Source organism: Sinohyriopsis cumingii, chromosome 8, assembly GCF_028554795.1.
Source record: "Sinohyriopsis cumingii isolate HCF-2022 chromosome 8, ASM2855479v2, whole genome shotgun sequence".
NCBI lineage: Eukaryota > Metazoa > Mollusca > Bivalvia > Unionida > Unionidae > Sinohyriopsis > Sinohyriopsis cumingii.
The window spans coordinates 119,350,968-119,363,674 of record NC_142968.1 but is presented as its reverse complement, the minus strand read 5'-3'; the positions used below and the strand labels follow the sequence as shown (position 1 = coordinate 119,363,674).

Here is a 12,707-nt window from a genome sequence, read left to right as displayed (position 1 = left end):
TGAACTTCAATCATTGTGAACATAATTCGTCTGCTCGAGCACAGTTATTGTTATATATATATATATATATATATATATATATATATATATATATATATATATATATATATATAGATAGATAGAACCTGGGCGACAATCTAAACGTGTTGCCTCTTATATACTAAAATAAGCTAAGGGGTCATTGCATCTATTAACTGCATTGCATTTTAGTAGGAATTAGACTCAATATTTGCATTCCACACTTTCCTGCATACTAAGAGAGCCCGGCTTGAACTGGCAGATATACACTGTATTTGCTTTTAAAACAGCGCTGAACTGACAGACGGAGCTAGAGAGGTGAAACTTGGAAAATTATTCAGTCATTCTAAAAGAAGCTGAAAATATTTAACATCAATTAATATTTATATATTGAAAACCTCTGAATGATTAGATAATATTTTGAACTATAACTTAGTTATTATGCGGGCCTCAGATGACTGAATGATCTAAACCGCTCGTCTTTACTGACCACTTTTATCTCAGCTCTGCTTGGGTTCAAGTTTCGGGCTGGGACAGTAGCTTCTCTTTGCTCTAACCGGGGTTTCCCCGGGCTCTTCTTCCAAAAGTCATACTTTCCGCCATGTCTTGTCTATCTTGTACTGAACAATGGTGTTGTTGTTGTTGATGTTGTTGTTGTTGTGGGGTTTAACGCCATTTTTTCAGCACACGATAGGCTATACATGGCGGCCAGTATAAATGGGAAGAACCCGGGAACACACCGGGAAGAACCACCGACCCACGAGAAGCTACTGGCAAGCTTTCTCACATACCTACATTGGCCGAATCCAAGACTCGAACCCACGCAGACAGAGGTCAGATGGCAGTGATCCGTAACGGAGAGCGCTTTAGACTACCCAGCCGCTCGGGGCCCCGAACAATGCAACAAAACGTTATGATTCACTTGGCTTGATATTGAAAACTAGATTGTTCCTATACGTCCAATGACGAATCATCTTTATTAAACAAATCTGAGTTATTCACGAACGGTTAACAGGATCCGAAGGTTGAAAATAATTCATCAGTACTGTACCGTGATATGAATATTTGTTATGGCTACCATCCAAAGAGACAAGGACATGTTTGTATAAGAATATGACTAGACCCATGAGTTTGAATTTTCAAACAAATTTGCCATTCATATTATCATGGATGTGCTCGCAATAGATTTATTAAGATTGCCAATTTTGTGCAATTAAAACTTATCAACTAAATTACATTTTTAATTATAATCTTTTAAATACCCAGGTAATACTATCACAAAATGTGTACAATAAAGACTTTCGGTTCTGTGGGATTTTGTATATGTATTACATTTTGTGTATTTTCCATGTACATTAGAAATCGAATTGCTGAAATTATTCACAAATAGTTGCATGCACTTCTAAGTTATACTTCCAAATACTTCTGATTAGCGAGGACACTGCATAAGGCCCTCCCGTTATTGTGATTGACTGATGTTTTTACTCCCTTGCTTCCTCTTTACAATCAAACATGTAAACGTTCCCGGCATTTCTTTTTCATTCGCGTCCACATTCAATAGGCACTGCGTGACTTCCTCGTTTTAAGTGTTTTGTGCATTTACGGATCTTAAAATTCTTGCTGAGATGGCAACTATCAGTGCGCCAACGATTCATTAGTATGATTATCCCTGTTTTCAAAAGGTTTATTGAGAATCTTTCCATTTTGTGCATGCAGAAAACTAGTATATCCAGCAAATAATCATTTCGAAACAAGATGGGTTTTGTTTGATTTGCGCAATGCCTAAAGAACACTATTTTATACGATTGTAAGTTTCAGGAAACAATAATGTATTTCAAGCTTTAGGATTAGATATGTGTAAATATAATTGACTAAATATTTTAAAGAAAGATTTTATTTGCAATTCATTGTGAATGATTGACTTTTCAGAAAGACTTCCTGCACTATATGGATGAGCCAGTTCCACCTAACGAGGAAGAATATGCAAGTGACGACGCAGACGCAACTAAAGAACTATATCGGTGATAATTCATTAATTTATGACGATGCAAAAATGTATGCTTCGCATTTAAGTGTTATCGAAATTTTCACATAATACAATTATCCAACAAATGGAAAATGCCGAATAAAAAGTGGTTCACCAACCCCCAACTAACAAACAAAATAAAACAAAATCTCCACCCCCTAAAAAACAGAAAAAGAGACCAAGAATGAAAGGGTCGATACAAACTGTGTCAGTATGAAGCTTTAGAAAACAAGGAAACTCCAAAACGTTTATGCAGTTTGATAATTGAAATCCATGAGCTAATTTAAAGGCTCATGTTCAGAAAATATTTTAATTACCAAACTCATTTTTCCTCACTACATTTATTTATTGGAACCATATGCATTACACTCTTTGATATTTATTGGACAATATTGCTCCTTCTTGAAACAATTTATGATTTTGTTCTAAGTAGTAATGTGTTTTTATTTCTTCAGTCTGTCTGATGAGAATGGGAGTATGCAGTTCACCCTTGAGAAGATTGGGGACATTTCCCTGAAAGATTTTGACACTAAAGCAAGTACATTTTATATATATATATATATATATATATATATATATATATATATATATATATATATATATATATATATATATATATATAACATTTGAAAATGGCTCTTCTATCATTTGCTGTTTTGATTCTAATACCGCTTTTTAATAAGGAGAGACAAAAGACAATGCAATCAAACTCATCTAAGATTTTCGCAACGACAAAATATGTGTTTAAAACTTCAAGATATATATCTTGGTTCCCATGCATCATATTGGAAAATAAGTCATAGTTCTTACCATGGTGTATTATATCTCTATTAAAGGAATGGACCATAAATCATAATAATATTTATGTGTGAAAAAAATACTGTCTGTAAAAAATGCCATCTAGTCAGGGCGTGTACGCGCTTATTTGTTAGTAGAGGCTGACTTTGTCACTTTTGCTATAAAATGTTTTGAAAATTCTAACACAGTCAGTTCACTGTGTCCTACGTTGTAACTGTTATCAGCTTTTGTATAACGTAAAGGTTGAAGAAGTTTGGTCAAATTACCAAAAATTATAGATACACTGTCATTGATGTTTATATATATATATATATATATATATATATATATATATATATATATATATATATTCTGTCATTAGGATGTTTTTATTCTTGACACGAAGGAAGAACTTTTTGTCTGGGTTGGTAAGGAGACGACGACTAACGAGAGATTAAATGCACTGACATATGCACACGTAAGTGGAAAATAAATGGAGGGTTTACATAAATCTGCACATAATTGTAATCCCAATACTTGATGTTACTACATATGTCATGATTTTTTAAGGGACTTGCTTCTATTTATCCAAGTCGTATTTACTATATAATCATAAATTAGTCATAAACGGTACAAAGCATATAAATACATGATTAACTCTCGTATAAATTAAGTTATCGTGATTTCTAGTTTCGATACGTTAACAATATGCAGCCAACAGCCATTATGACAGATAATATTACTGTTATATAAAAACTAACATAACAGAACAGTGAAACTGTTATCTCGTGTCATTGGTGATCAATTAAATGTGTGACGAAACAGGTTGATAACTTTGAAAATGATAATCGACAGACAACATTTCACTAGAAAGATGTTTCACCTTAGTAATGATCAATTCTCGTTAAAAAGTCTTCAATCATTTTGACGAGTTATGCGATATAAAGATACAACACTAAAAGGTCATGAACATTAAACTGGAATTCTTGAACTCCACCATCATATATGATCCTCAGTATTAGCAAATGCGTTCATTTAATGTTCAACTTCAATATACACCCCCATATATATATATATATATATATATATATATATATATATATATATATATATATATATATATATATATATATATATATATATATAACGCTAAACATGTCTTTCTGTTGTAGAACTATCTCCAGAAGACTTTACATCCCTTCCTTCCAGTGAGCTGCCTAACCGAAGGACAGTCCAATTCCAGCTTTACGAAAGCTCTTGCAGCATGAGACAGTCCGGTACAAGCAGTGATCAACATTAACAAGCAGTAATCAACCTGTACAAGTAATTGCCTACCTGCCTAGATAATAATCAATATGTAGAGGTAATAACCGACCTACATAAATAATAAACCTGTACAAGCAGTAATCAACCTGTACAAGTAATTACCTACCTGCATAAATAATAATCAATCTGTAGAGGTAATAACCGAACTACATAAATAATAGAAACCTGGACAAGCAGTAATCATGCCTGTACAAGTAATTACCTACCTGCATAAATAATATTAAATATGTAGAGGTAATAACCGACCTACATAAATGATAAGCCTGTACAAGCAGTAATCATACCTGTACAAGTAATTACTTACCTGCATAAATAATAATCAATCTGTAGAGGTAATAACCGACCTATATAAATAATAAACATGTACAAGCAGTAATCATACATGTACAAGTAATTACCTACCTGCATAAATAATAATCAATCTCTAGAGGTAATAACCGACCTACATAAATAATAAAAATCTGTACAAGCCGTAATCATACCTGTACAAGTAGTAATCAGCCTGTGCATGTACTAATCAAACCTGAACAGTTATCAAACCTGTACTTAATCAGCCTGTACATGTACTTTTTATAACTGAACAGTTCTTTTACTTTTACAAGCAGTATTTAAACAATGACGGCTGGAGACAATCTATCATAAACGATTTAACTCTATTCAAATAAATGTGGTTTCATTCATTATGTATTGTTTCCTAATTTGGAATTGTATATTAAATGCAGTCCATTGTAAGTTAGTTTGTTACACCGCCAATTCCTGATCGTTCTACCAGTACATAAAAGATATTCATTCATTCAAGCTGGACAGAGGTGATACAGACGAAGATAATGACGATGACAATGTTAACTTTGGCGATTAGTGGATATTCATCTCTACAAATTGTATGAGATAATTGCACAAAACCTTTTCGTGTTTAAGTCCCTCTGATAGACGATTTAGACTTCAGTCCATATATCCTATATATCTAAATGTCTATATGGTTCTGAATATTCTTTTTCTTATTTCCATGGTCTTCATCATTCCTATAACGTGATTAAAGTTTTATAGTATATCGCCGGTGTTTTCAATTTATGACCATATAACTTCGTATAATGTAAACCGGAAATCGAAAGTAGTCTAAACAGGGGAAATTGTGGGTGCGTTAGTGTATCATACGTACACTATGATCAGAAATATTAAAGTGGATCTGAAATTCCGTCTTGATTTTAGAATGTATTCATATCAAATGAAAGCAAATACAAGCAAATTTCTTCAAGAAAAATGTTTCTCCTTAAGTACTTGAGAACAAAGAATATATTCATCTCAGTAAGCCATTGTATTTAAATTAATAAATCCAACCAGCTTATGAGTGAACGCATCAAAAAGAATGAGTATGCTTTGGTTGGGTGTTAACGCGTAAAAACATAATTCTTAGGTAAATAATATTATGTACCGTTTTACTTGACCAAGGTCACAATTACGATTTTCTGAAAATACTATGTCAACCTAATAGGAAATTTCCAATCTGGATTTTTCTACGTTAATCCAAGACTGTATCATTAACTCAGTTGTAAGTAAATACGTTTGCTTTTAATAACGATCTAAATATTCAATCCACATTGATAGAGAAATATTAGCTATGTGCTATGATGTTTGCAAAATGAAAGTCACTGATCAGGTACAGTATTAACTTGATTGTGGACAAAGTCAAGTACAAAATACATAGGTAGAGGACATAAAATCATAAAAAGCAAACAAACTTGACTTAAATATACATGATATGAATATCACAATAATCAACTGAAAAAAATATTTTGGATGAGGTTTCGAGGCAGTTGTAGCTTCATTTGTTGAATAAGGTAACTGTCATATTTCTTGAAATATGATTCGAGTAATATCCGAATGAGTTTCATTTCAGGATGTTTTTGTGGATCTAAACGTAATGACGACATAGATTTATAAATTCATGTGATGTTAATTTTGTCTAATGGGACATGTATCTAAGATGATCAGATATTGTTTACCTATTAAGGGATTTTCTGACAAAAATGTAATGCGCTATGAAATTCGTTTTTTAAATATCAGTTCAAAGCTTGATACATGTCAGTAATTGTTTAATGTTTCACCGTTGGACTGCTAAGAACCCCTTAATTTTTAAAATTGTCCGATCTTTTAGCAAGGAGTTCTTGATTTCAGCGCATGCTGAGCTCTTACGATGGCGATATAAGTCTAACTTTCTTGCAAACGAAAGAGCTCGAGATTACAAACATTGCTTGATATTAATCAGGCTGGTGTCCATGTACATTCTATGCTGGTATCTATGAGTAATTGTAAATGTTATGCCTCGTCTATTTGTAAAGTTTCCAACCTTACTGAAGCATAGTTTCGTGAATGAGCCATTTGTTTATAGTATGCTGGAATGAAGAAGGAATTTGGCAAGACAACGTCCAACAGTGGATGTATGTGGCTGGTGCGCACTTTCCAGCAACGGATAAAAGAAAACGATAACATTTTCAAATTTAACCAATCACAGCATGCATTTCCAACGAATAACCAAACGATAATGAATGTGTGGAGCTTATTTTTAAAAAAATGATATATGGATCTAATGGATGGATGGACAGGTAGACAGACAGACAGACAAATAACGTGAGGCTATCAAATTGTAAATGATTAATATAAAGATAAACATTAGTCTCAAGACATAAGTTTTCCTCTCTCTGACCATGCTTGTTTGGATCACCTCAGTATGAAATGTCTTCACCAGTCCTTATTCTATGTTAATCATGCAACCATTTATTATAAATAAGCTTATTGCATGTATGACACATTTATGATTTATGTATTTGCCAAAGGTTTCGACGGTCATTCCATAAATCACTTGCAGCGCTTTCATCTTTCTTTCCATGAATCTTATTCCTTTCCGTATTATGGGAAAGGTGATGCATGACATTTATGAGGAGGAGTTCGCAGAGGGATGATATTTACTCAACGTTTGTTAGGGGCGAAGCAATAGTGTCAGTCAATTTACTCCTTTGTTAGACCTAAACTTTAGAATATGTTCCCTGTATTTATCAAGATACCAAACCGCACAGAAGTTAGGTTTGCTATCTCTTAGAACTGCTGATGAAGAAACAAAATTGTATCTTCAGAAAGCGAATGAATAAATACAAGAACAACACTGATACAAAATCAAAGGAAAGCTACGCAATCACTTCAATTCGACTGGGTATTCATTCGGTTCCCTAGAGATGCTGCCGATTGAATCCATCCTGGAGTGCACCAATACAAAATGCATACACAAGGGAACATAAATAAAACTCATGGCAAAATGGTTCTAAATGAAACCATTTACAACGTAATCTTATTAAAATAAAGCATCTTTACATCAGTTTTTTTATCAGACGTGTGCAGATTTTGCTTTGAGATTCACCCTAATAGTTATTATGTAACTCTTATCATGGCTTTATTATTATTATTATTATTATTATTATTATTATTATTATTATTATCATCATCATCATCATTATTATTATTAATTTACCTCTTAATCATCATTCTGCCACATCATTCTCTTGATATGAATTCTTTATTACTTCGATGCATAGCTTTACCGGTAGGCCTATATAATTTCTTCAGGAAATTTTATATATGACGTTCACGTATTTTAATACGTTTTCCGTTATTTGTCCACAAGCATAAATCAGATTAAGCTAATTTGATTCTGTGTGCGATGGGCACGATACACTATTTTTTTGTTACGCAACTTCATTGGGCTGACTGCAGCACATAATATACATAAAGTTAACCTATTTTAATACTGTTTTTCAACGTTTTCTTCTTTCTTTCTGCTATGTATTCACTTGTTTCAAGATACCTTCCTGTCATTTATACATGTAAGAGTCAAAAATGTCTCTAGGCTTTTGTAATTAGTGTCTGTTTTGTGGACGTAAGTTGTTTATGCTCCTGAGGTAGCGCTTTCTTGCTGTAAATGTTTGGGAAACTGTATTTACACTGGTGTAAATATTTGTGCAATATATGGTACATATTTGTATTTTACTCTCTCCAAGACTCAGCTTTCCCTCCGTTCTTTTGAGATCGGCTATAGATATGCGGAGAGTAAATGAGATATGACTGACCATATCAAGTAAATGTAAAAACTGGAGCACTGCTGATTTGTTTTGATGGTACGCATTTGGTTTTGTTCACCAAGAAAAAATCAGGCTATTGCCGGAAGAAGCGCTTGATTTGAAGGTACGGGCCTAATTTTATGTTCTATTAACTTCTCTAAAAGTGTATATGTTCATGATATACACACTGGAATTGTAGTGTTTAATATAGACAATGCAGATTCGATGGATTATCCACACAATTCCTAGATTATAAATGTTATATATATATATATATATATATATATATATATATATATATATATATATATATAGTGTGTGGTAGACCACAGTCACCAATACATGGACTATATGATTAATCATATGTTTCGTGGTTCCTTTCTAAACAACATTACGTAACTAATTCTTGTCCATGATTTTGGTTTATATTTAAGTCCATTAATACTTGGAGGTAAACATGTTACGGTTTAGTTGTTGCTTTAAAACTATGCATGTTCTACAAGTGACATTGTTTATGAACTCGATGGGAAAATGAACCTTTGACCCTAATCTGGATATATCCTCGCAGTAGTTTACTTATATAAAGTTTGTGATTAACATAACTACTCATTCCTGATCTTATTACCTGTCTAGAGGAGTGGTTCCTTTAGTTGAGAGGATTTAATGTATCTAATTTAAATTAATCATATTAATTACAAAGTGTTCAGATATTTAGGACTAAGTCACTGTTTTGGAATTATTGTGACTTGATTGAAGGACATTTTGGGTTATAATTATAATACATCATGACTGGCAGTGCTTCAGCACTATTCCAGACCTTTGGCACCTCAGTTGATTAAATATCGAAATTCAATCTGATGATCATTATAATTTATTCTTAATATTCTATACTAGTGTTTCCCAAACTTACAAGATCATCGTACCGCTTTTGAGACATCGGTCGTATTGGCAAACCCATTCTCCCATTTGCCTAATGTTTGTGTTGTTTTATTTTTTTTTTTGTTGTTTTGCTTATGTTAGTGAGAGTTTTTGGTGATGTATTGTCTGCCGCGTACCCTTTGAGCCCTTTTCGCATACCACCGGTGATAAGAGCACCACACTATGGGATGCACTGATCCAGACGTTTGACCGTGTGATATAACTATTTGGGATTTTAACTCACAATGCTGTAAGTTCTATTTACATAAATTATGTCTTGAATTTTACAAAACCATTTGGTTTTCACTCTTTTATGTTATTTCGTTTAAGACCAGATGGCCGTAATATTATATAAAAATGGGATGATTTTAGATAAATGGGGCTGGTATCTCAATCTCCCGAATACAGCAATGATCATCATAGTGTGGGAAACAAAATCTGGTTAACTGTTGTAAAGAAAACAGAGCCAAACTTTTTTTTTTACCAACCATAGTTAGCTTTCGTTGCCAATGCTGGAGAGATGGGTATATTTTTCCCAAGGGACAGATAACGTAAATTGCAAAATCTGGTTAACTGTTGTAAAGATATGAAGAAAGCAGAGCCGACCTTTTTTACCAACCATAGTTAGCTTTCGTTGCCATGCTGGAGAGATGGGTATATTTTTTCCCAAGGGACAGATAACGTAAATTGCAAACATATGTCAGATACAGCTTGTACAATTAACTTTCATAAGGAGACAAAGTCGTGCACGATTAATTGTCATTTAAAGAACATCACATTACTGGGTGACGTTTATCGTCTTTGATACGCACATTTACTCACCCGTGCGACAGAGATAGCTACCTAATTTGCTAAATTTACTGTCCTTCTGCTGTGTCTGACGGAGTTGTTATAAACCAAGAAACACCAACAGATATATAAAAAAAAAAAAAAAATATTCACTTATAAAGCAACTTTAGGTCTTTCCAACTCTCATAACACATCGTACAAGGCATTTTTAGAGAGAAAAACATGCCAAGACGACGTCGAGCTATTTCGTATTATGCTATAGTACCATTCACACAGCATCGCGAATTTGTCCTATTTGAAACTCGGTATATTTTCAGTTTAGCGTCGATAAATGTAGCAAAACGTACCTAGTTCGTTCGAACGAAGAATGAACTTAAAACGAACGAATTAGGTACATTTTACTACATATAATGACGTTGACCTGAAGTTTTCTGAGTTACAAAGAGGAAACAATTCAGGATACTTTGTGGAACGAACTATAGAAACTAACAAAAACAGTGTTGCAGACACACAGGTTACAGACATCACTGGCTACAAAAACACAACATGTCTCAAGAGGTACTACAAAGCCGGTAACGACCAGAAAAATATAATGTTAGACCTGCCTTCCTCAAACGTTGCCAATTACCTCCGATCTGCCCCAGTTGAATCAACCATATTAATGCAATTGCAAAGGAAAACACATGGAATCGAAGTGGTTCATTCATCAGTCCTCACTCTATTTCACAAGATTTCAATGTAGTGTATTCCATTGCAATAGTAACAACAATACTTTCCACATTTGGCTATTGTATAACTTTTTCCACATTAGAATTTAACGACGGTTGGAAGTTAACTTTTTTGCAATATATTAATTATGTGTTGTTGTTTTCATAAAACATCCATCAAATAAATGTGAAAAAAGTAATAATGACAAATGATTTTCTCTTCATATTTGATGATGGATAGAACTTACGTACTTAGAGTCGACTGCTTTTCTCATCTTCACATTAATGGGCGTTTATATATAATAGCACATGTTTCAAGACGTTCATTGTACAAATCTTGCAGTACATGACAAATATAACTTGTAGGTTTTTTTATCTAAGAGCGGAAACGTTCAGCTAGGTCCTAATGAGATGAGCATTCCGATTTCCATAAAACAATATAAGACCTGATCACCTGTATAAAAAGAGATAGTCAATAATCTTACCTGATTAATATTGTATGTATTGAATCTGTTAACTATTTTGCAAAATTGCAGGGTTATTTTAATTTCATTGGAAAATGATGTGTGAGAGAAATGATACATATTGGTGTTTGTACCAAGACAGGAAATTACAGTCGCGGGGTTACACTATGTGTAAACTTAGTGGGGAGACATATTATGTATTATCCTGACTGGAATTTCCTTGTACCGGTGCAAACATAAACACAAATTATATTATTCTTTGCAAGGACAAAATTAGTAAGATTTTAAAGATGAACTATACTGTCAGAGGCACAGGGGTATTTACTTGACCGTGCGGTCGTCAAACCCTGGCGCGATTCTCGCTCGAGATCATAAGTTTACCCCAACTTTCCAAAGACTTCCATACTTCCATTCAGTTGTAAATTAGAAAGCCCGACGTGTCCATTCTATGCCTAAATTTTACTGCAATTAACGCAAGAACATAGATAAAACAACCTGCCAAATATATATCAACCGCACATCTGCAATGTTTATCTTCATCACGTTTCCGTACCACCATCCGTAAACGCCTTAGAAAATATAGGAGTATCCCCTAACAATGGGAACTAACTCCGCCACCTTAGGCGAGTCAATGTATGCCTGCCAGGCACATTTTGCAAATATAACTGCACCACATTTGCCCCCATGGCGACATAAACGGTATCTGCCAAGTCCCTTCGTGTTTTTTCCTTTGTGTAATTTACCGGTTTTCTACCGTAAATACTGCCATTGCAGTCACATCACCAATGTACACCACTAGATTTTAATATGGACTATCTTACGACAGGGAAATTAATTCGGGTTTGGCCTGAATTCACTACTAGTCAACCATGGCATCATGGAAACTCAGTACTACTTCAGTCGGTGACATTTGCTACTAATAACTGGCTAATTATTTCGGGCTAGGAAAATTTCCATTGCCCCGAAATCCAATAATCATTCAAGTAATCACACAAATCTAAGAATTCCTTAAAACGGGGCGCTATAACCAAATGCGCATACTCTATGTATCACAATATAATTACAGGATAAATGTGTTATGTGTTAGAATGGTCAGTCATTGAAATTGCTATGATAAACAAATCTTGTAAATCGTTACATGCGTCGGTATAAAATCATTTGATATTGGCGTTACCGCTTTATATATTTATGGTGTCATTTAGCTTCCATACTAAAGATAATGCCTCTTATTGTTTATACAAAGGACCGATAGGCATTCAGAAAGAAGTGAGAAGCACACCTGTTTATATATATATAGAGAGAGAGAGAGAGGGAGGGAGAGAGAGATAGATGTGGTAGATACACATTATGAAATGTTAGGAAAACTGACATACCAAGAATTATATCAACGACGTATTGAATAGCATGCGTTCGAGTTTGTTTCTCAGGGACTGATTAAGATGAATGCAAACAAAATGACAAACTAACAATGTTAAACTAGTTTCTCACTAGCCTGAGCACTTTCCATTCTAAGTCGCTTCGAAAGGTAAATATAATAATCAAGACAGGAAAAGCAATACAAATAAGAATGGAT

The 12,707-nt window shown here is 33.8% G+C and overlaps 1 protein-coding gene across 5 annotated transcripts in view; it reads left to right on the top strand.

Moving 5' to 3' along the window:
- LOC149794502 (gelsolin-like protein 2) overlaps positions 1 to 5,198 on the top strand; it is a 61,620-nt gene extending 56,422 nt beyond the window's left edge. For all 5 annotated transcript variants that reach the window (XM_089968745.1, XM_089968743.1, XM_089968746.1 and 2 more), the window contains 4 exons: positions 1,948 to 2,039; positions 2,500 to 2,578; positions 3,204 to 3,299; positions 3,994 to 5,198. In XM_089968745.1, the coding sequence (XP_089824871.1) occupies positions 1,948 to 2,039; positions 2,500 to 2,578; positions 3,204 to 3,299; positions 3,994 to 4,089 (363 nt within the window). In that variant the 3' untranslated portion in view covers positions 4,090 to 5,198. The remainder of the gene's footprint in view (positions 1 to 1,947; positions 2,040 to 2,499; positions 2,579 to 3,203; positions 3,300 to 3,993) is intronic.
- Positions 5,199 to 12,707: the final 7,509 nt, after the last annotated feature.